Raw genomic sequence first — 20,043 nt, forward strand, 5'->3', positions numbered from 1 at the left:
ACAAAACTTCCCCCTGCCCAAAAAAAAAAAAACAACAAATATATGTATAGATTAACCTTATCTTTAACATTTTGTTTCTCATGAAACAAAAATGGTTCCACTCTATTTTCTTTTTAATTGTGAAAGTATTCTAAAAATTCAAAGCACATTCCCCACTGGGTAACATTAAGCAATGTCAAAACTTCACAGGAATAAAGAGGAATTAATTTTCCTAAGTAAATCTTCTAATAGAAAAGGCAACAGAACAGAATTATGGAAGGAACTGCATTTTGCAAGGGTTACATGGAATGTGCAAAAAAAATCAGTAAACCAGGTTTTCTGTAAGCTTAGGATTTTCTCAATTAAGTCTTTCAGAAATTGAGCCCAGTACTGTGAAACCATATGAGATGGATAAGCATTTTCAGAAGAAGACTCTGTTAAACATTAAGAGGTGAACCCTCAACTCACTCCTGATGTTTTGGAAAACCATCTCTCTGCTCTAGAGTAAGAGAAGGAACCTGCCTAACCTGGAAGCTCCATCCATCCATCTGTGCTCGTTCGGCCTCAGTCTGTTCAGAGTCATCTATAACTCAAGGTTACTTGGATGTGAGCGGCAGCAGCCTTGGCCCTATGTGCTAGGAGGCTGACTGCCATCTCCATCACATGTTATGGAAAGAGGCCAATCCCCAAATGCCTCTCTTGTGACCTGCTGGGAGATTCCCAGCAGGTGTCACATCTGTCAAGGAGTTATTCTCTTTCTGTGATTTGGGGGGAAGTAGTCTTAGTCCTCACTCCTTCCCCAACTTCATCCCCAAAAGAAGGTCCTACTCCCCTGTTTCTCAGGAACTTTCACAGTCTGACATCCAACAGTTAAATCAATTTCCCAGGGCCCTTCCTAGTACCCTCATAGCCGGCTCCAACACCCGACGATCATCCTGCCTGTGGACAAAGGCGCTGGGCTGCCTCTAAGAAGACTGGCTCGAGTGCAGATTCAAAAATAAAAAGTTCACAGTCAATGAAAAGTGCTCTCACTACATCACATACATAAATTATCTGTTTGATTGGTTCTACATTTCCAATAAACATCATTTTGATAGGCTGTATTCTCGTAGAGAAGAAGGAAAAGCCATGTGACTAGTCACGTTGCATCCCGTCAGGTTGAGATATAAGGTGATTTCTCTGTCACAGAGATCCAACAGCAGCAATCAGTAAAGGGAATCAATCTTCAGTTATTTCCTCCACAGAAATAGTCCCTTTCCTCCCCAGGCAGGCAAATTCTCAAAATTATCCTAGGAGAGAAAGGGTTAATGGCAGGTGGTAGGACTGGTACAGGGCAATGCCTGCCTGCTCCCCAGTAGCTCTGGGGGTCCCAATGCAGGTTAAATGTGAAACTTAACACTGATGGTGTTTACTAGCTTATCCAGAGCAAGACCCTGACAGCTCTCACCATTTCTGGCTCCGAGTTCTACCCGCCTCTCATCTGTGGTTTAGAAATGCAGAGGCAGAATGCCCCTGGCAGGGTGCCCTACCCCACGCCTCACAGCCTTCCCAGCGCCGTGGCCCCCAGGGGAGGACTACAGCGCCGTGTCAAACTCCTCTGCGAGCTCGGTCCGACCCTCTTCGCTGGGCTCAGGCTCAGGCCTGCTTTCCTGGTGGTGTTTCATTTGTTCCTTCACTTCTTCTTCGAGGTCACGAGGTACAACAAACTGGTCCTCTGGCTCCAGCTGAGCGGGGGCAGCAAAATAGCCAGTTTTCTTCCTGGGTGCTTCCGTGGCCACTTCGATGAGGTTCAGGCTGTCTTCCAGGGGCACAATCGAGCCGTTGGAGAGTTTCTTTCCGTAGAGACAGGAAGTGGAGGGAGACTTCTGTAACTCCGTCTTGTCTTTCCTCACTGGCAGAAGGATGCCACTATTCACACTGTTCTGTCTTCGGATCCCAAAAGCTAATCCTCTAGCACGTTCCTCGAGGCACGGGGTAGGAGAATTCTCCCTGAGAGCGGGAGAGTTCTCAAGCTGCCTCCCCCTACAGCAGTGGATATCTACCTCTACTTCCACCTTGCTGCCGTTTGTCATGACCCCTTCAACGGGCTGGTCGTCATCACTGTCCAGGCCGTTGTCAGACTGGTTACTGGAGAAAGTCGCACAAGAAGGCTGGCGCTGAAACACCCCTGATGTGGGCGTTGGGTGGAGGCTGCAGCGCCTCTCTGGCCTTGAAAGCAAGCCAGCATCCAGGCCAACAGTGTTATGTTCGTCAGAAGCAGTGGATCCCACCTCACTGCTCACCTCTGAAGTGGACATCTCGCTGCTGAACTCAGAGGCAACACCACTACTGGAGGAAGGAGTGGTTGGCTTGGGCGGGTCCTTGATGACGGCGGTTGAAGCAAATCCCACAGGACCTGGGAGGGTGAGCCCATTCATTTCACAAGTGCAGCCTTCCTCACCAACGTTCAAATAAACCACCATCGCACCCACATTGTCCTGACAACCATAGCTCTGCGCTAATGTGCACAGCTTCTTGGCAGCCGCTAATGGGTCTTGTACATGGCATACTGCGTTGACTGCTTCTGTGTATGACAAGTGTTCCCACAATGCTCTGTTTCCCAGAATCAGCAACTCATCCTGAATGGTAAGTGGAGTGGAAGATATGTGAGGCCTGGGGAGGATCCAAGGGTAGAGGTATGTACAGCCCAGCAGCCGGGTACAGCAGGTTACCCCGTTCACTTTGTTGTCCTAGAGACAAGCAGAATGCAAACTCTGAGAAACAAGCAACAATGACACAGAATTTTATCTCTCTCTAGATCACAATGCTTAGGGCTCTACAATAAAACAGAATTGACATGTTACGTGGTTTTTCCTAGGATCTGTGTAATTTTAAGTGGACTTACGGAAAATAAATGTATAGAATTCTAAAAGGACAAAGTATCAAATGGGTATTATTCTGCAAATAGTTCAGAGGACTGAGTTAAAACCAATTACAATTAAGTGGCTAAAAGGCACCTCCCTCTCAAAAGATATTTGCTCTAACATGAAGTATAGGCCTCAGCATGTTCTTAAATAGAGAAACATCTGTTAGGAAAACAATAAGCAAAACTATCAATTCCCCATCACTAGTATTCTTGGAGGGGACAAAACTCAGATGGGTCGCTAAATATGACTTCTCATTTAAAGGCAGAGTTGGGACTGAAGATATTAAATGGCTGAGAGAATTTTTATAGCTAAAGCACCGAATAATGCCTAAAGTCTGAAATCTGTGGCATAATTTACCTACTCTGTAATGGTTGTACCAAGAATGATGAAATTCTAAACTCAGAGGAAAAGGAATAACCCTGGCTGCAGGCTGGGAATGTTTATCTGCCAGATGCTTCATACTGATTTCTTCTCAAGATAAAACCAAGCAAAACTGCTAAAGCCCTCAATATACTAATTTCATAGTTGCAGTCATTCTTTGGGTGAAAATCCTGCCTCATTTATCAGAATTTGTCACAAACTCTCAAAATTTATAATTTTATTTTCCTCACCTGTAAAATGAAAATAAAAGCACTTCTTTCATGGGGGTTATTGTGAAGCTTAAACAAAACAGTGAAAGTACAATGCTTAGCAAATAACAAGAAAACAATAAATGTCTGTAGTTATAAAAATGTTTCCTACTTGTCTAGGACTCCCTAAGAAAAATTTGAACATTATCTAAATTCTGTAATAGACTAATCAAGCAAAAAGTTATCTTTTATCTTTCATTTGTTTTGACTGAAAGACTCTCCTAAGACCAAATTTCCAGAATCTCCATAGCATCAACCACATTATAATGATACTTTTTTTGGTTTTGTGCTTCCTTGGATGGAATCTTTTATAGTCCTTATTACAGAATTCTGACAGAACAGACAGCCTAGAAGTGGACCCACATATATAGTCGACTGATCTTTGACAAAGGAGCCAAGGCAATTCAGTGAATAAAGGACAGTCTATTTCAAAACACAGTGCTGTGACAACTGGACATTCACATGCCAAAAAAGAAAAAAAACCTAGACACAGAGCAGCTTACACCTTTCACAAAAATTAATTCAAAATAAAACACAGACCTAAATGTAAAAGATGAAACTTCTAGAAGATAACACAGAAGAAAATCTAAGTGACTGGGTTTGGGAATGAGTTTTTAGATACAACACCAAAAGCATGACCCATGAAAGAAGAAAACTGGTAAGCAGGACTTCATTAAACTAGAAACTTCTGCTCTGCAAAAGACACTGTTAAAAGAATGAAAGACAAGCCACAGACCGGGAGAAAATATTTGCAAAACATTTCGGATAAGGACTTGTATCCAAAATACACAAAGAACTCAACAATAAAGAAACAAACAATTCAATTAAAAATGGGCAAAAGATCTGAACAAAATTCTGCTTTGCAGTAAACAATGTTCACATGTAATTGCTAAAGTCTTTTTGAAAGCAAAAACATTATGCTAACTTCTGAAAAGGGAGAAAAGTTATAGAGATACTGATGTTTCTTTATTAAAAAAATACCAGAGTATACTAAGCCATATACAATATAAAAAGGAAAAATACTGTGAAACTTTTCATTTCAGAACAGGGATGTCAAACTATAAAACTTTTTTTTCTTCTGTTTGGAATAACAAACCAGATGAAAATTAACCAAGGAGGACATTTACATTTATTTTACATGCTATATATATGTCTAAAGGACCACAAATTAGGATTTTTCATTTCTAATTAATTTGCTTTTTCTTTCTGCTAGTCATTAGCTGCTCATTAGATTTTCTTTTATTACTATTTTCAGGATTGGATACAATTTACAGGGCTTGATAGGAAGAAAATGGACCGTCACTGTTCTAGGCAGAACAGCATTCATTAGATTTGGCGAGCAGACGTGACCAGTGGAGAGCAAGACTCACCTCTGTTATGATGGCCTTTTGGTCCTTCACCCTCTGAGCCTCCTCCGGGTCCTGTTCCAGGCTGAAGACTTTAGACAGGGGCACTGGCTTCCCACTTCGGCACAGGACTGCTTGGCATGTGCCAACGTTGGCCACAGTCAAGCTAAAGCTACTTGTTGGATCGGCAGTGTCAGGGCGGATATAACAAAGGAGAGCAGAAGAGCCCAGCTTCTGGCCAGCCATTCCTAATTTCCTGTTGAGAAAGAAAAGAAAATGAAAACATGGCAGCTAGTTTTAGAAGAAAGCAGCGGTCCTTCATGTCCGTGACTCCCTCGTTTTTTTGCCGTGTGACAGCGAAGCCGCTTCACCCTCCTCCGTCTGAAGGCAGTCTCTTGATATGGGTGATGATGGTGAAGACAGCCTTGCCTTCTACTCTTAGCTGAGAAATTTTACCAAAAGGGTCGGGGAAGAGGAGACAAGGTGCGGCTTTCTCTGTTGCTCCTGCTTGTCTAATCATAGATTACAATGACCTAATTCAGTGGCTTCCAACGGCAACAAATCAGAAACACCCAAAGGGCTTGTTAAAGACAACTCTGGGCCCACCCGCGGAGTTTCTGAGTCAGTGGGTAAGGGGCTGGCCCAATAATCTACATTCCAATAAGTTTCCGGTGATGCTGAGGCTGCTCGTCCTAGAACAACATTTTGTGAACCACTTACTTAGGCTGTAAGTTCCCTGAAGGAAGGCCCATAATTTTCCTTGTATTTCTCCCATACACATGGCATCCATCCCCCTCAGCGCTTGGTACACAATGCTAAGTACAGAGCAGATGCTATCAGAAAGATCTGGTTTCAAATTCCAGCTCTGCCATTTATGGGCTATAGATCCTCAGCAAGTTGATGCTCCGAGAAATTTTTCTGATTAAAATACCCACCTCCACGGCTTGTTTTGAAAATTAAAGATACAGTATGAAAAATGCTTGGTACAGTGCCCAGCTCTTGGGAAGTGCTTCATAAACTGAGTTTCCTTTCCCACACCCTTTATTTTGCCAAGTCCCTAGGCTCAATTCCATTACTGAAAAATAGACTCCTTTCCCAACATCTTTGTGTTATAATGACAGATAAAACCACCTCGGGCTCCAGGTTGTTCGGTTTCAACCTTGATTATACAAAGGTACACCCTCTCAGTTGTATGTACCCTTTATGCAGCCCACCTGATGTGCAAGATGCTCTATTAGCCACTAAGAGATTTTCAAGTTTGGTTTATAGGGTTTTTGCCCTTAAGTGGCTTAGACTTCAGTGAGGAGATTACTTGGTAAATCCCCAATAATAAGTATTTTAAACACAAGAATCTGATGCGTGCTTAACCTTTCGTAGGTCACTGACGCTTTGGAGAATCTTATAAAGGATTACCACCTTCCTTCCCCGAAATGCAAATACACACACACAACCTTTTGCACGTGATTTCTGGGCTTTCCAGATTCTCAGCAGCCTTCGGTTTCAACAGAGAAAACAGATGCCTCCACAGGCTCTTTAAAGAGCCCACGTCCCCACATTCCATGCTGATGGAGAGAATGGTCACAGAACAAAGAGCAAGATCTCACCTTGCCCCTGTACTTATCATTGAGACCCTGACCTTCTGGCTTAGTGAGATTTATTTTCCACAAGCAGGGCCGAGTTAGGAATTATTCAACCCACCTGCTTACCTGTGAGATACCAAGAAGGTGTGAGCCATGAAAACTGTGTCATTTGTTGACTGCTGTACCTCTTCCAAAAGCACATCTGCCATGGTACACTGGAGTAGGCGAGGGAGCTCCTCATTTCGGTCCCCATCAAACATGCCATACACAGCTCCCACACCCTCTGCAAAGTTATCCACAGCTAGAGCAGATACACATAGCCTATCACAGAAACAGGAGAAAGACAAACAACAAAGAAAGTTAGTGGTAAAGCATTCTTCTCCAGGGAGCCTTCTTTAAAAAAGTAAGTATTGATTGAGGGTGGAGAAGAGTAGCAGTAAATCCTAATCTACACATGAAAAAAGTGTTACAGAAGATAAGTAAGCAGCATCTTAAAGAGTTGATGCCATAAGAAAAGGGGGAATTCAGCCACATTCAGGGGCAGTACATATTAGCTCTGCAATGCTGTGGAAGGCTGGGAAAATTAGGTGTTTTCTCTTCGTAGTGATTAAGCACTAGTATCAACACCCTTCAGCCAAAGACTCCCCCAGGTGCACAACATACCTGTGGCTGCAGAAGTTGAGTTTATTATGCCTTGCAACAAGAGAAAGCACACCATGGGACTCTGGGGTATATAAGAGGGTATTGGAAAAAATCTAGTACAGGATTTGGGTCTGCCTGGGTCATTTTGGGGAAGATCTAACAAAGTGGGGGATCATACTAGATTGGGTGCTGTCAGAAAGCAGGGCTATTCTATGGTTGGGCACCTCAATAAATCTTATCTACAGGGAAAGAAGATTAGCATGGGGACAAAGCTGTGATTGATAAAGAAAGTAGCAGTCACCCATCTTAGCCATGAGATGGGGTATGGGTGTTTTGTGGACTGCACATTCATCTTGTTTTGTCTTACTGGATCATGGTCTCAGAGGAATCTTATCTGATGTTGGCATTCTGTGATTTGTTTATGTCCAACAGGAGAACAACATGGCCTAGCTTTCAGCACCAGATCCTTTCCCAGATGTCAGGGGAACTTTCTCAGTCTCCATGGCCATGATACTCACTTGTTTCTCTGCCCTGCCATCTCAGCCAGTCCGTGGCTCCAGAAGGTTGATGTAACTGTAGAATCAGTGGTTGGCAAAGGTTTCTGATCAATTTTCAGGGTGGTGATATGGCTGCCGGAAGTGGAGGAAGGGAAGTTTAAACCGTATATGCTTCTGTACTTTACAGAAGCTATCCCAACAATAATTTACGTTTTTATAAAATAATCTGTTGACAGACCAAGACTAATTTCCAGAGAGACCAAAGAAAGTAGTATGCTGACCCACTGGCCAAGAAGAGAGAGAAAGGAAAGGGGTAGGAGGAAGAAATAGGGGCCAATTTTGTTATAATCGATGCCGTTCATTTCAATGAAAAACTAAGCACAACAAAGATTTCTAAGTTTCAACCGTCTACTTATTTTAAGTATTTTGATACAGTTAAATCTTGGTACAATGAATGAGTTTGCATTGTCTTAGATGTAATGTAATGTGATCTGTGCCACCTAAATTACCTATGCCTGTTGTATAATCAGACCACTCAGGATGGCTGTTCTCTTGCTCTCTGTACGACCCTGCCCAACCAGTGGCTGCCTCACCCACACCCTACTCGCCTGACTGACCTTCCCTCTGAATCACAGAGCCTGATCGGTAAATGCCTGCATACCTACCTCCCCACCCCCACTTCACTCGGCCCCAGCTAGTGATTGTTCTCATCTTTAGATCAGAACTCTCTCTACTATGAGAGCTTATCAAAGGGGTGGCGAGGGGGCGTGCCTCTGCTCGTTTCCCAGGTAACTGATGAGCCAACCTCCCTCTATAACTGGTAACCTCCCTCTCCCCCAGTCGTAAAGACACTACCATGTCCTGCCCACCAGATGCTGCACACAGTGGGGTGTTGCTCCGGGACCTTGCTTCAGACACGTAAGATCCCCCTACCCGTTAAAACATGATGTCTCTGTTGCTGACTCTGGGCTCTTTCTTTGGTCTCGAGGTTGGGCAAGTACAGGGCTTGCAGGCCTGTGGGGTGCAGCCCCACACCTGCCCTGTAAAGATACTGGGGTGCGGCTGAGCAGTACCCACGATGTTGAGTTCGAATATCTATGGGCTGACTGCTGGACAGAACACCCATGGAAAACTGACTCAAAGAAGAGAACCGAGGGGCTTTATGATCTAATTCATTCTACTCCTTTAATGAACTGAGGTCTCCACAGTCCTTAAGAAGAACCACACAAGGCTGGTGGGAGTTACAGCACATGTGGATTCAACTTCATAAGTCTTCCTACCTAAACGTGTCTAGCGTCTTGTGTTCCAGAACCAGATTTGTATTTCCAGTTAGGTCCAGGTCTTGTAAAGTAGCAGGCAGAGCCTCTGGAATCAGGATTTCGGTCAAGTCGTTGCAACTAAGGTCTACAAACTGAGAGGAAAACGGAGACATTAAGTTAACTCTTAACTCCCTAAGGGTCAATCTCCTACTATATCCTCAAAGGGAATTTAATTTCTTCCCAGAAGTCAATTAAATATACTGTGATCCCAAACTGCCACTTTCTTCTTCCTTATGAGAAGAGAACCACCTCAGTCACACTCCTCCCATCACCCCCAGACATCATTCCAGCACACAGAAGTACCTGTATCTGAGGCAACTGCAGTATTTCCGGGAAAATGCTAATGTGGTTGGAGTGCGCCACCAGAGTGTGCAGCCTTTTGCAGTTTGCGATGGTCGTGGGGATGGTTTTAAGCTTGTTGCCACTTAGGTTCAGTTCCTCCAATTGCTCCAATTTATTTAGTTTGCTGAAAAGGAAACACCAAAATACCATATTGCACCGAAATGAGCAGCTGCCAAACAAGTTCCACAGCTGCCAGAGTACACAGGTGACCGACCCGCTGCCCAATGACCAGCCAGAATGAAACAGCCACTAGGGTGAACAAACACTCCCGCCAAGCCTCAGCCTCATTTCCCTCCCTCTCAGCGCATTTCAAGGGCTGAACCGTCCTTGCGCTTCTACTGCAGCTGCTGGATCTTCAGGGCACGAACATCTTCCTATTATCTGACTTTTAGGAAGTGGCTGAATTGGCATCAGCCTAGGGTTGGTCGACCAGTTACAGTACTTGCTTTGCCACTAACTAGTTGCAAAATACTGGGTAGATTAGTGTCAGCGGACATCAATAGCCTTGGCTATAAAATAAAGAAGTCGTACTAAATCATCACTAAGATTGCTTTTAGTTTTATTTATTTTTAATTTATTTTTTAAAATTTAATTAATTAATTTAATTCTTGGCTGCTTTGGGTCTTAGTTGCGGCACACAGGATCTCTGTTGTGGTGCGCAGGCTCTTTGATGTCATGCGCAGGCTCTTTGTTGTGGCGTGTGGGCTTCTCTCTAGTTGTGGTGCGCAGGCTCCAGAGAGCGTGGGCTTTGTAGTTTGTGGCACGCGGGCTCTCTAACTGAGGTGCGAGGGCTTAGTTGCCCCGAGGCATGTGGGATCCTAGTTCCCCGACCAGGGATCGAACCTGTGTCCCCTGCATTGGAAGGCGGATTCTTTAGCACTGGACCACCAGAGAATTCCCTTCTTTTAGTTTTAAATTTCTAGGGACTTCCCTGGTGGCACAGTGGTACAGAGTCCTCCTGCTAATGCAGGGGACACGGGTTCAAGCCCTGGTTTGGGAAGATCCCACATGCCGCAGATCAACTAAGCCTGTGCGCCACAACTACTGAGCCCGCGCGCCTAGAACCCATGCTCCGCAACAAGAGAAGCCACCACAATGAGAAGCCCGCGCACCGCAACAGAGAGTAGCCCCCGCTCGCCGCAGCTAGGGAAAGCCCGCGCGCAGCAACAAAGACCCAACACAGCCAAAACTAAATAAATAAAATAAATTTAAAAAATAATAATAATAGGGACTTCCCTGGTGGCGCAGTGGTTGAGAATCTGCCTGCCAATGCAGGGGTCACGGGTTCGAGCCCTGGTCTGGGAAGATCCCACATGCCGCAGAGCAACTGTGAGCCACAATTACTGAGCCTGCGCGTCTGGAGCCTGTGCTCCGCAACAAGAGAGGCCGCGATAGTGAGAGGCCCGCGCACACCGCGATGAAGAGTGGCCCCCGCTTGCCGCAACTAGAGAAAGCCCTCGCACAGAAACGAAGACCCAACACAGCCATAAATAAAATAAATTAAAAATAAATAAATAAATTTCTACAGTTATTCATAACATAATCCACCTTCAGTAAACATTTATCAAGTGCCTAGAATACATACAGCGCTGTGCTAAGGACTGTGATGCAGGCAATTCACACTCTCCCTCCAGTAAGCAGTTTTCTACACAGTAAGCAAAACATCTTAAGATGGCCTAACACCTTTATCAGATTATTACAAATTGCTCTGATTTCTCCTTATCTACCAATTTTAAACACTGTAAAAATAATAAACTGCTGTAACATAGAAAGTTTAGAAAATAAATCAACAATAATACCAATCTGAAAAAATTTCTATTTTCATTTTGCTGAATTTCCTGCTAAATTTTTCATATGTAGATTTTACATGAAATTTATATCCTGCCCTTTTCATATATCATAAATATTGATAATTTTCATTGCTAGAAAATTGATAAATACTTTGTAATAATTAAGCTCAGTAAGTTAAAATTGTTTTCTTTCTTATTACAATAGTAATACTCACTGAAAAAAATTGAAAAATAAAGATGAACATAAAAAAAAGAACTTTTAATCCCACAACCAGATTTAATCTCTGATGACAATTTGGTGGAGAGTAGTCTTGGCCTTTTTAATGCATGAAACTCTATGTTTCGAATTAAAACATGATGCTTATCATATGTATTGTTTAATAACTTGCTTTTTTTATTTTACTTAATAATATATTTTAAAAATATTCCCATGTCCAAATTTCACGCTTTTCTCTTACACGATTCCCTACTTGGATCCTCTTACAGATAGAAACGCAGCATCTGTATCTCATTCAGTGTCTTACTGAGCACCCAGAACTGTGCTAGATTCTGAAAATAGTCCAAAGGAAACAGAAGACTTGGGATTGTGCCTGTGCAATTATAACACTGTTCAGGAGATAACTTCACAGGAGATTTATTATTCAGTACAGAACACACATTTTCTTTAAAATAATGCTCTAAATTCCATTTATTCATCCATTCATTTATTTATTCATTCATTCATTTAGACTCTGTTGGGTCTTTCGTTGCTGCGCGCGGGCTTTCTCTAGTTGTGGTGAGTGGGGGCTACTCTTCGTTGTGGTGCGCAGGCTTCTCATTGTGGTGGCTTCTCTTGCTGTGGAGCATGGGCTCTAGGCGCGCAGACTTCAGTAGTTGTGGCACACGGGCTCAGTTGCTCTGCGGCGTGTGGGATCTTCCTGCACCAGGGCTCGAACCTGTGTCCCCTGCACTGGCAGGCGGATTCTTAACCACTGCGCCACCAGGGAATCCCCCATTTAGTTTTATCATCTGTATTCAGATTATTCTAATTTTGTGTAATCTCCTGTTGATTCTTATCCTTACTTCTAACTTCTTAGTTTCATATTCTTAGGTGCGTTTTAAGTTTTCTATCAGCCTGCTTTTGACCACCCCAACAGTAAAGAGTATCGTCAAATTAGGTGGAATTCATTAGTTTCAGAGTATTACATCTAGTATCTCCCAACAGCTTCATAAACTAATGTAACTTGTCAGTGGTGTGTCACTTGCACTTTATATGAACATATTTGAGGCCAACTGAATTAATCTGATAGGATTTCAAGAGATCTATCACATCCTGAAATTAAGATTCTGTATTCACTTTAAAAGCCATTGTTCAGGGACTTCCCTGGTGGCCCAGTGGTTAAGAATCTGCCTGCCAATGCAGGGGACACAGGTTCAAGCCCTGGTCCAAGAAGATCCCACATGCCCTGGAGCAACTAAGCCCATGTGCCGCAACTACAGAGCCTGCACTCTAGAGCCCGCGAGAAACAACTACTGAAGCCCGCACGCCTAGAACCCATGCTCCACAACAAAGAGAAGCCACCACAATGAGAAGCCCGTGCACTGCAACAAAGAGTAGCCCCCGCTCGCCACAACTAGAGAAAGCGGACGCGCAGCAATGAAGACCCAATGCAGCTGGAAAAAAAAAAATTAATTAATTAATAAAAGCCATTGTTCAAATTCTTTCAAGGAAGCAATCAATATCTCCAAATATCTCATTTTATAACCACAAAAATTACAATTTCTACGTTTTTCAACTTTAACACATTTCTAAGAAAATTTGTGAAACAAAATTAGAATAAAAATATAGTTTTCGGACTTCCCTGGTGGCGCAGTGGTTAAGAATCCACCTGCCAATGCAGGGGACACGGGTTCGAACCCTGGTCCCGGAAGATCCCACGTGCTGCGGAGCAACTAAGCCCGAGCTCCACAACTGCTGAGCCTGCGCTCTGGAGCCCGTGAGCCACAACTACTGAGCCCATGTGCCACAACTACTGAAGCCCATGCGCCTAGAGCCAGTGCTCCGCAACAAGAGAAGCCACCGCAATGAGAAGCCCGCGCACCGCAACGAAGAGTAGCCACCACTCGCCACAACTAGAGAAAGCCCGCGCGCAGCAACGAAGACCCAATGCAGCCATAAATAAATAAATAAATAAATAAATAGTTTTCTTTTCAAATTGTATCAAATATGATATAATTTTATATGAAATATATATATAAAATTTCATTCAAATTATATCAAATGTTATTTCCCTATGTTCTTAGTTTTTGAAAACATGATTTTTAATGACTACCTTTATGGTATAAATGGATTTTTCTGGTGTCAAATTTTCCTTTTTTTAATTATTTTTTTTTAAATTAATTAATTAATTTATTTAGGGCTGTGTTGTGTCTTCATTTCTGTGCGAGGGCTTTCTCTAGTTGTGGCAAGCGGGGGCCACTCTTCATCGCGGTGTGCGCGGGCCTCTCACTATCGCGGCCTCTCTTGTTGCGGAGCACAGGCTCCAGACGCGCAGGCTCAGTAATTGTGGCTCACGGGCCCAGTTGCTCCGCGGCATGTGGGATCTTCCCAGACCAGGGCTCCAACCCGTGTCCCCTGCACTGGCAGGCAGACTCTCAACCACTGTGCCACCAGGGAAGCCCCTAATAATTTTTTTAAAAAATATTTATTTATTTATTTATTTGGCTGTTCTGGGTCTTAGTTGCGGCATGCGAAATCTTCGCTGCCACAAGTGGGATCTGCAGTTGTGGCATGTGGGATCTTTTAGTTGCGGCATGCGGGATCTTTAGTTGTGGCATGCAAACTCTTAATTGTGGCATGTGGGATCTAGTTCCCTGACCAGGGATCGAACCCAGGTCTCCTGCATTGGGAGCATGGAGTCTTGGCCACTGGACCACCAGGGAAGTGCCTCTGGTGTCAAATTTTCTAAAAAAAATTTTTTTAAATCAAGTGTATTTTGGAAGATACTTATTTCTCCACTGACACTGTTTAAAACTTTGACAAGGGATATATGTATATGTATAGCTGATTCACTTTGTTATAAAGCAGAAACTAACACACCATTGTAAAGCAATTATACTCCAATAAAGATGTTAAAAAAAAAAAAAAAACTTTGACAACACTAAATATCTCTTATGTCTTATAAATGTAGTCTGGCTAAACACTATTCATCTCTTCAGTGCAGCTACCCGTGCATATCTTTAACATCCTGCATTTATTATACTGCATTGCAACTGCCTAGATACTTGTCTATTTCCCTAATTTGACTGCAAGTTCCTTGAGGACAGAGACTGTAACTTAATCACCACTGTTTCCCTAGTACTTACATAGTACTTGACATAGAGTAGGCATTCAACATATATAAAAATGAACAAGTTAATGGACTCAACAGTATTTTATATATCAGTGCTGACAGGAGAAAAGAAAGAATTATCTTCAGAATTTATCTCATAAGCCTGTACTTTCTAGGTTGAAAATTCTCAGACCACTATTAAGTAAGTAGAACTAAGAATTAAACACGTTTTAACCACAACCTCTGTGGTTACTGATACTTAACAACAGGGTACAGATTTTCCCATTCAAGTAGTGGAATCACAGCACCAGTAAGTCGGTCAGCATAAAGCAAGAGTACCCAGTAAAATAGCTGTGACGTAGTCTGACAAATGCAAAATCATGTTATGTATCTGATACGATCAAAGTTCGCGTTTGCTTACCTTGCGGGAAAAGTCTGTAGCTGGTTGTTTGCAAGATGCAAGATTCGCAGGTGCGGGTGCCCCACCAGGACGGGCACACACTGATCTGTCAGGAGGTTGTTGGTCAGGTAGAGCAGCTGCAGTGCACTCAGACTCTCCTCCCCAGTGCAAGCGGATGGCAGAGACTCCAGACTATTTGCAGATGCATTCAAGTATCTGAGACTGACAGAACACATGCAAATCATCATTTCCTTTATGGCTACTGGTTGCCTTCTTGTGTGGAAACCATCATGCCATCTCAGTATGTAACACTGCCTTTCCGTGCTCCCAAACTCATGACAAAAGTAATTTCCTCCAGGTAGCTTTCTCTGATTGATCCTACCCAAACAAAATTCCTTCTACTCAACTCGTGTAAGCCAAGTAGAGAGGGAAGAATGCAGGCTTAGTTGTGTTCCCGGGATTCTGTGGTGGTCTTATTCTAACCCAGTTTCATGTTTTACTGTCTGCATGACCACTGAAACGATGTTGTTGAGTATCATGTTCACAAATATATGAACTGTGAGGATACCCTTTAGAAAAATGTTTGTCTGATTTTAATAGGATCATATTTATTTAGCCAATCCCCCTATAATCCCCTAATAATGAGCATATCGGCTGTTTCCAATTGTTTGCCATTATAGACACTATAATGAGCACCTCTGAGTCCTCACCCAATTATTTCTTTAGGCCATATTCCCAGAAGCAGAATATGTGGGGTCAAAGGCTACATATATCTTTAAGATTTTTGTACATATACTGCCAAAATGAGCTCCAGAAAGGCTATATATCAAAGTATACTTCAGAAAGGCTATGCCACTAGAAGGATATATGATTGCATTTGGTCACACCTTTGTCAACCCTGAGTATCATAATTCATTTTAATCTTCACCAATCTAAGAAGTAAAACACGGTATGATTTTAAAAATCTGCCTAGCATGGTGTTTAGTACATACAGAACATGCTCAGTAAAAGGCAGCTAATATTATTAAACTTCTGTGTTCTTAAGTCTTCTTCAAACTGTATGATCCACATTGCTAATTAGCTTTTAAGTTGTTGAGGGAACTGTGTGTCTGTTTGTGTCTTCATATATCCCAAAAGTGCTCTGTGCAGAGTTAGTATTAAATATTATTGACAGTTTGCTACAACTGCTAGGTAACCTCCTTACTAAAGATTCTAGAGCTGAAACTAATTTTATTCAGACTGTCATCAGAATGAAATGCACTGTAATGCATTACTAACAAATACTTATTAATTAACAAATGTTACTGCACTAAAACTTTCCAAAAAGAAAATTTGCCTCAAATGTTTTTTTAGAATTTCCAAAGATTTTATTTTTAGGAAACTCCAACCAAGCATATTACACATTAAGAGATATATAAACTGCCAGCCTAGTTAAATTACCACTGTTTCTCTCTGCTTTCCCCATGTCAAAATTGAAGAACAATACTGCCTTCTCCATATTGCAGAAAACTATAATTAAAAACGAATTTTCATTTAATGGTGACATACTAAATAAACCTGATTACAGGTATTAAAATAAGAAGACATACTATCTATTTGTTAATTTACAATGAGAAAGTAAATAATACTTTTGGAACAACATAACTTTAAATGCACAGTTTTCAAAGTAGGGAGTAAAAAAGCCCTGCAAATAAAGAATATAACTTAATGATAGCTTAGCAAAGCTAGAAGCAAAAACTAAATTAACTTCAGTGGTATGCCCTAATGCAAAAGCTGAAAAGTACCCAAAGAAGCTGTATCAGAATGCTGAAACCTCTATGTGAAGATCAAAGAGGCTTTCTGAGATGAAAGCCTGAACCTTCCCAAGCTCTTTAAATCTGTTTACAACACTGTAACTTCCTAAGTACTTCATGGTTATTTCACCTTTTGAGTTGAAGATTCCTGCCTCATAAGAGTGTCATGGGGCTTCCCTGGTGGCGCAGTGGTTGAGAATCCGCCTGCCAATGCAGGGGACACGGGTTCGATCCCTGGTCCGGGAAGATCCCACATGCCGCGGAGCAACTAAACCCATGTGCCATAACTACTGAGCCTGTGCTCTAGAGCCTGTGAGCCACAACTACTGAGCCCGTGTGCCGCAACTACTGAAGCCTGCGTGCCTAGAGCCTGTGCTCCACAACAAGAGAAGCCACCGCAGTGAGAAGCCCGTGCACTGCAACGAAGAGTAGCCCCCGCTCGCCACAACTAGAAAAAGCCTGCGCGCAGCAACGAAGACCCAACACAGCCAAAAATAAATAAATAAATTTATATAAAAAAAAGACAGTGTCATATTTTATTCCATACAAATTGCAAATAAGTCTCCACCCATAGCTGGATTATGAGATAAACACTCTGTAAAGATGGTTCCAAAGGTCACTCCAATGACAAGTCCAGGCAGTTTGCTTAGCCAATGATTCTGCTCTTCTAAATAAAATCCACAGTACTTACTTTAAGGCCTTAGAGAAGAGGGTATCTGGCAGCCTGGTGAGCAAGTTATGCTGAATATCCAACACCTCGAGAGGGATGTGCTCCACCAGCGCTGGAAGGTTCTGCACGTGATTGTGTCCCACCATTAGTTTTCTAAGACTCAAGCTACTAAGGATTCTAAGGGGATAGAGCACAAAGAAACAACAACAAAAAACTGACTTAAATCTCTCTTCCTGAGTCTGCCCTTGGCTATTTAACTAAAATCAGTAAACTAATAGAATTGTGTTCTTCTAGACAGTATAATCACTGACAGGTGCCTGAGCCAAGAAAGCAGCCACAACCTCATGTTTACCCACCACCCACCAGGAAGTCATTCAGGGAAAAGGTGAATTAATGAAAGCACACAGCCCAGAACACGTCTAAACAAAAAAAGCAATTTGTGTAATAAATCAATTTAGATTTTAGATCTAGACAGATAGCACCAAAAATTCAGTGAATTTATTAATATTAATATAACTGATTATAATAAGCTAATAACAAAATTTATTATAACAAACACTACTCCTTATTCAATTCTTAAAATGTGCCAGGACATTTAACTATTAGGTCCAGAAGGGTTAAGTGACTTTGATTTGCCAAAGATCTCACATCAAATGTAGTAAATGGTATAGTCAGGATTTGGATTAAAGTCTGACTCCAAAGCTGTGTTCATACCTACTATGCTACAAACCCTCTAATTTACTTTTAAAGACTCCACTAAGTAATAACCTCACATTTCACATCTTGGTACTTTTTAATATACACCCCCCTCCCAACTCCCAACTCCTTTATCTTTCCCCTCCACATACAGAAATCCTACCATCTTATAAAGGTCAATTCAAACAGGCATTCTCCATGAAGCATTCTCTAATTATCCAAAGTTCTGAATTTCTAAAACATTTTATTTATATAGTGTAGTGACCAAGAGTGAGGTTTTGGAGTAAGAATGACTACATTCAAATGCCAGCTCCTATCACTTCCTAGTTAAGTGCAATGTTGGACAAATTACCTAACCACTCTAAGCCTTAGTTTCCTTATTTGTAAGAAGAGGATAACAGCACTTATAAAATAAGGTTGATACAGGATTAAATAAGATAATGAAAGTGAAGGTCTTAGAACATTGCCCAGCTCATAATAAATCATCCAATACAAAGGTTCTATTATCACTATCATGTCACCGACCTATGCCAGCAACTCTTGTTACATTTTATCACAGTTACCTCTGCACAAGTCACCCCGACTATCTGTTTACTAAGTTCCTTGCAGGCCTTAGGCGTTACTGTATTCCTTACGGCACTCACGCTACCCTGCACTTAGCAGATACTCAATATTTACTGAGCAAATGAATCAAAGTACCCTTGAAAGGCAACCCAAATATAGGAAAATTAATTAAATATACACATAATATATACATTAACACATGCATACCTCACAGGAATCTCTGTCAGGAGATTATAGCTCACATCTAATATTTCTATCTTCTTAGCTTCACAGGCCCAGTCAGGGACACACTCAAGCAGGTTTCTGCAGAAAATAAATAATTAAAAGGCATCATTTAAGATGATGAGTGGAACTCATTCCGTTTCACTAGTCTGTACTGTGTCGTTAATGGTCCCCTGAGCTCCCTGAGGGCAGAAGCACTATCCCCAAGGCATACCTGATGCACTGCCTGGAATACAGTAGGTGCTCAATGAATGTCGCTGATAGAAACGTGGAGAGAGACAAGCACACATACATGCCTGACACTGGATCAAGCATGCTGCGGGCTCACTGAAGATACAAAGGCCTTCAGTATAGAAAAGCACATAGGTAGTGGGATGGGATGGGGAGAGGGGAGGAAAGCCTTAAAGGAAGAAGAGGCATTTTAAACAAATCTTCAAAGATGAGTAGGATTTCCTCAAGTAATGATGGGGGGAGAAGAGAAGCAAATTCTGGGAAAAAATCAACCAAATGAATAAAAGTGAGGAAGTAAGGACAAAAGATAACTAGTGGGAGAAAAGTTCCGGATCATTTAGAATGTGAATTCAAATATTTAGTAGAGCACTGGGCAGATAGATATTCAGTCACAGGAATTTATTTTCAGATGTTACTTAGCTTCCCTAAGCCTCAAAGTATCTACTGATTGATGGATCAATACAATGAGGCAGAATGAAATAAGTGCTGTGAGAGAAACGCAGATGCTGCTCTGACTGCTTAGTGAAGGAAGCACTTCAAGGGAAGCTCCCTAAGAAATATGACATCTGGGGCAGAATCTGAAGAATGTTGTACACACCGGAGGTGTGGTGGACATTCCAAGCAAGAGGTGACAACATGAGCTAGAGCACAGAGGCAAGAAAAGAATAATAAGCAGTTTGGTGACGCTGGAGCAGCCAATACAGAGCACAGAGTGGGAAGAAACAAGGCTAGAAATATCTAATCATGTCTAGGAGGTTGTGACTTTATCCTGCAGATGTAGGGGGATCACTGAAGGGTTGGTGAGCAGTTTTGCACTTTTAAGAGCTCACTCTGTGATTACACAGAGGTCTGGTTGAGGTGGTTATATTAGTAAAAGGAAGCGTAATCAGGAAGCTGTTAGAGAATTCCAGACAGGGAATGATAAGGACCTCAATGAGTAGTAACACACCTGGAAGGGAGGGGAGGGGCGCCAGAAACATTTAGAAGACAAAAATCAAAATGACTTGGAGATGGATTAGACGTGTGAGTGGAGCAGAGGGAAGAATCAAAAGTGATATTTAGGCTTTAGCCTAGATGACCAGAGGGGAAATCCTATCCAGAGAAAGGACTGATAAGCTCCAAATGA

General features: G+C 42.2%; 1 protein-coding gene across 1 annotated transcript in view; it reads right to left on the reverse strand.

The window, feature by feature from the left end:
• Positions 1 to 1,357: 1,357 nt before the first annotated feature.
• The window catches only part of PHLPP2 (PH domain and leucine rich repeat protein phosphatase 2), a 69,723-nt gene continuing 51,037 nt past the window's right edge, over positions 1,358 to 20,043 (reverse strand). The window contains exons 11-19 of the mRNA XM_061173055.1: positions 18,672 to 18,767; positions 17,226 to 17,381; positions 14,763 to 14,963; positions 9,202 to 9,364; positions 8,860 to 8,990; positions 7,601 to 7,711; positions 6,567 to 6,761; positions 4,885 to 5,116; positions 1,358 to 2,708 (exon numbers count right to left, since the gene is read on the reverse strand). Of these exons, the coding sequence (XP_061029038.1) occupies positions 1,554 to 2,708; positions 4,885 to 5,116; positions 6,567 to 6,761; positions 7,601 to 7,711; positions 8,860 to 8,990; positions 9,202 to 9,364; positions 14,763 to 14,963; positions 17,226 to 17,381; positions 18,672 to 18,767 (2,440 nt within the window). The 3' untranslated portion in view covers positions 1,358 to 1,553. The remainder of the gene's footprint in view (positions 2,709 to 4,884; positions 5,117 to 6,566; positions 6,762 to 7,600; positions 7,712 to 8,859; positions 8,991 to 9,201; positions 9,365 to 14,762; positions 14,964 to 17,225; positions 17,382 to 18,671; positions 18,768 to 20,043) is intronic.

Source organism: Eubalaena glacialis, chromosome 18 (genome assembly GCF_028564815.1).
Source record: "Eubalaena glacialis isolate mEubGla1 chromosome 18, mEubGla1.1.hap2.+ XY, whole genome shotgun sequence".
Taxonomy (NCBI): Eukaryota; Metazoa; Chordata; class Mammalia; order Artiodactyla; family Balaenidae; genus Eubalaena; species Eubalaena glacialis.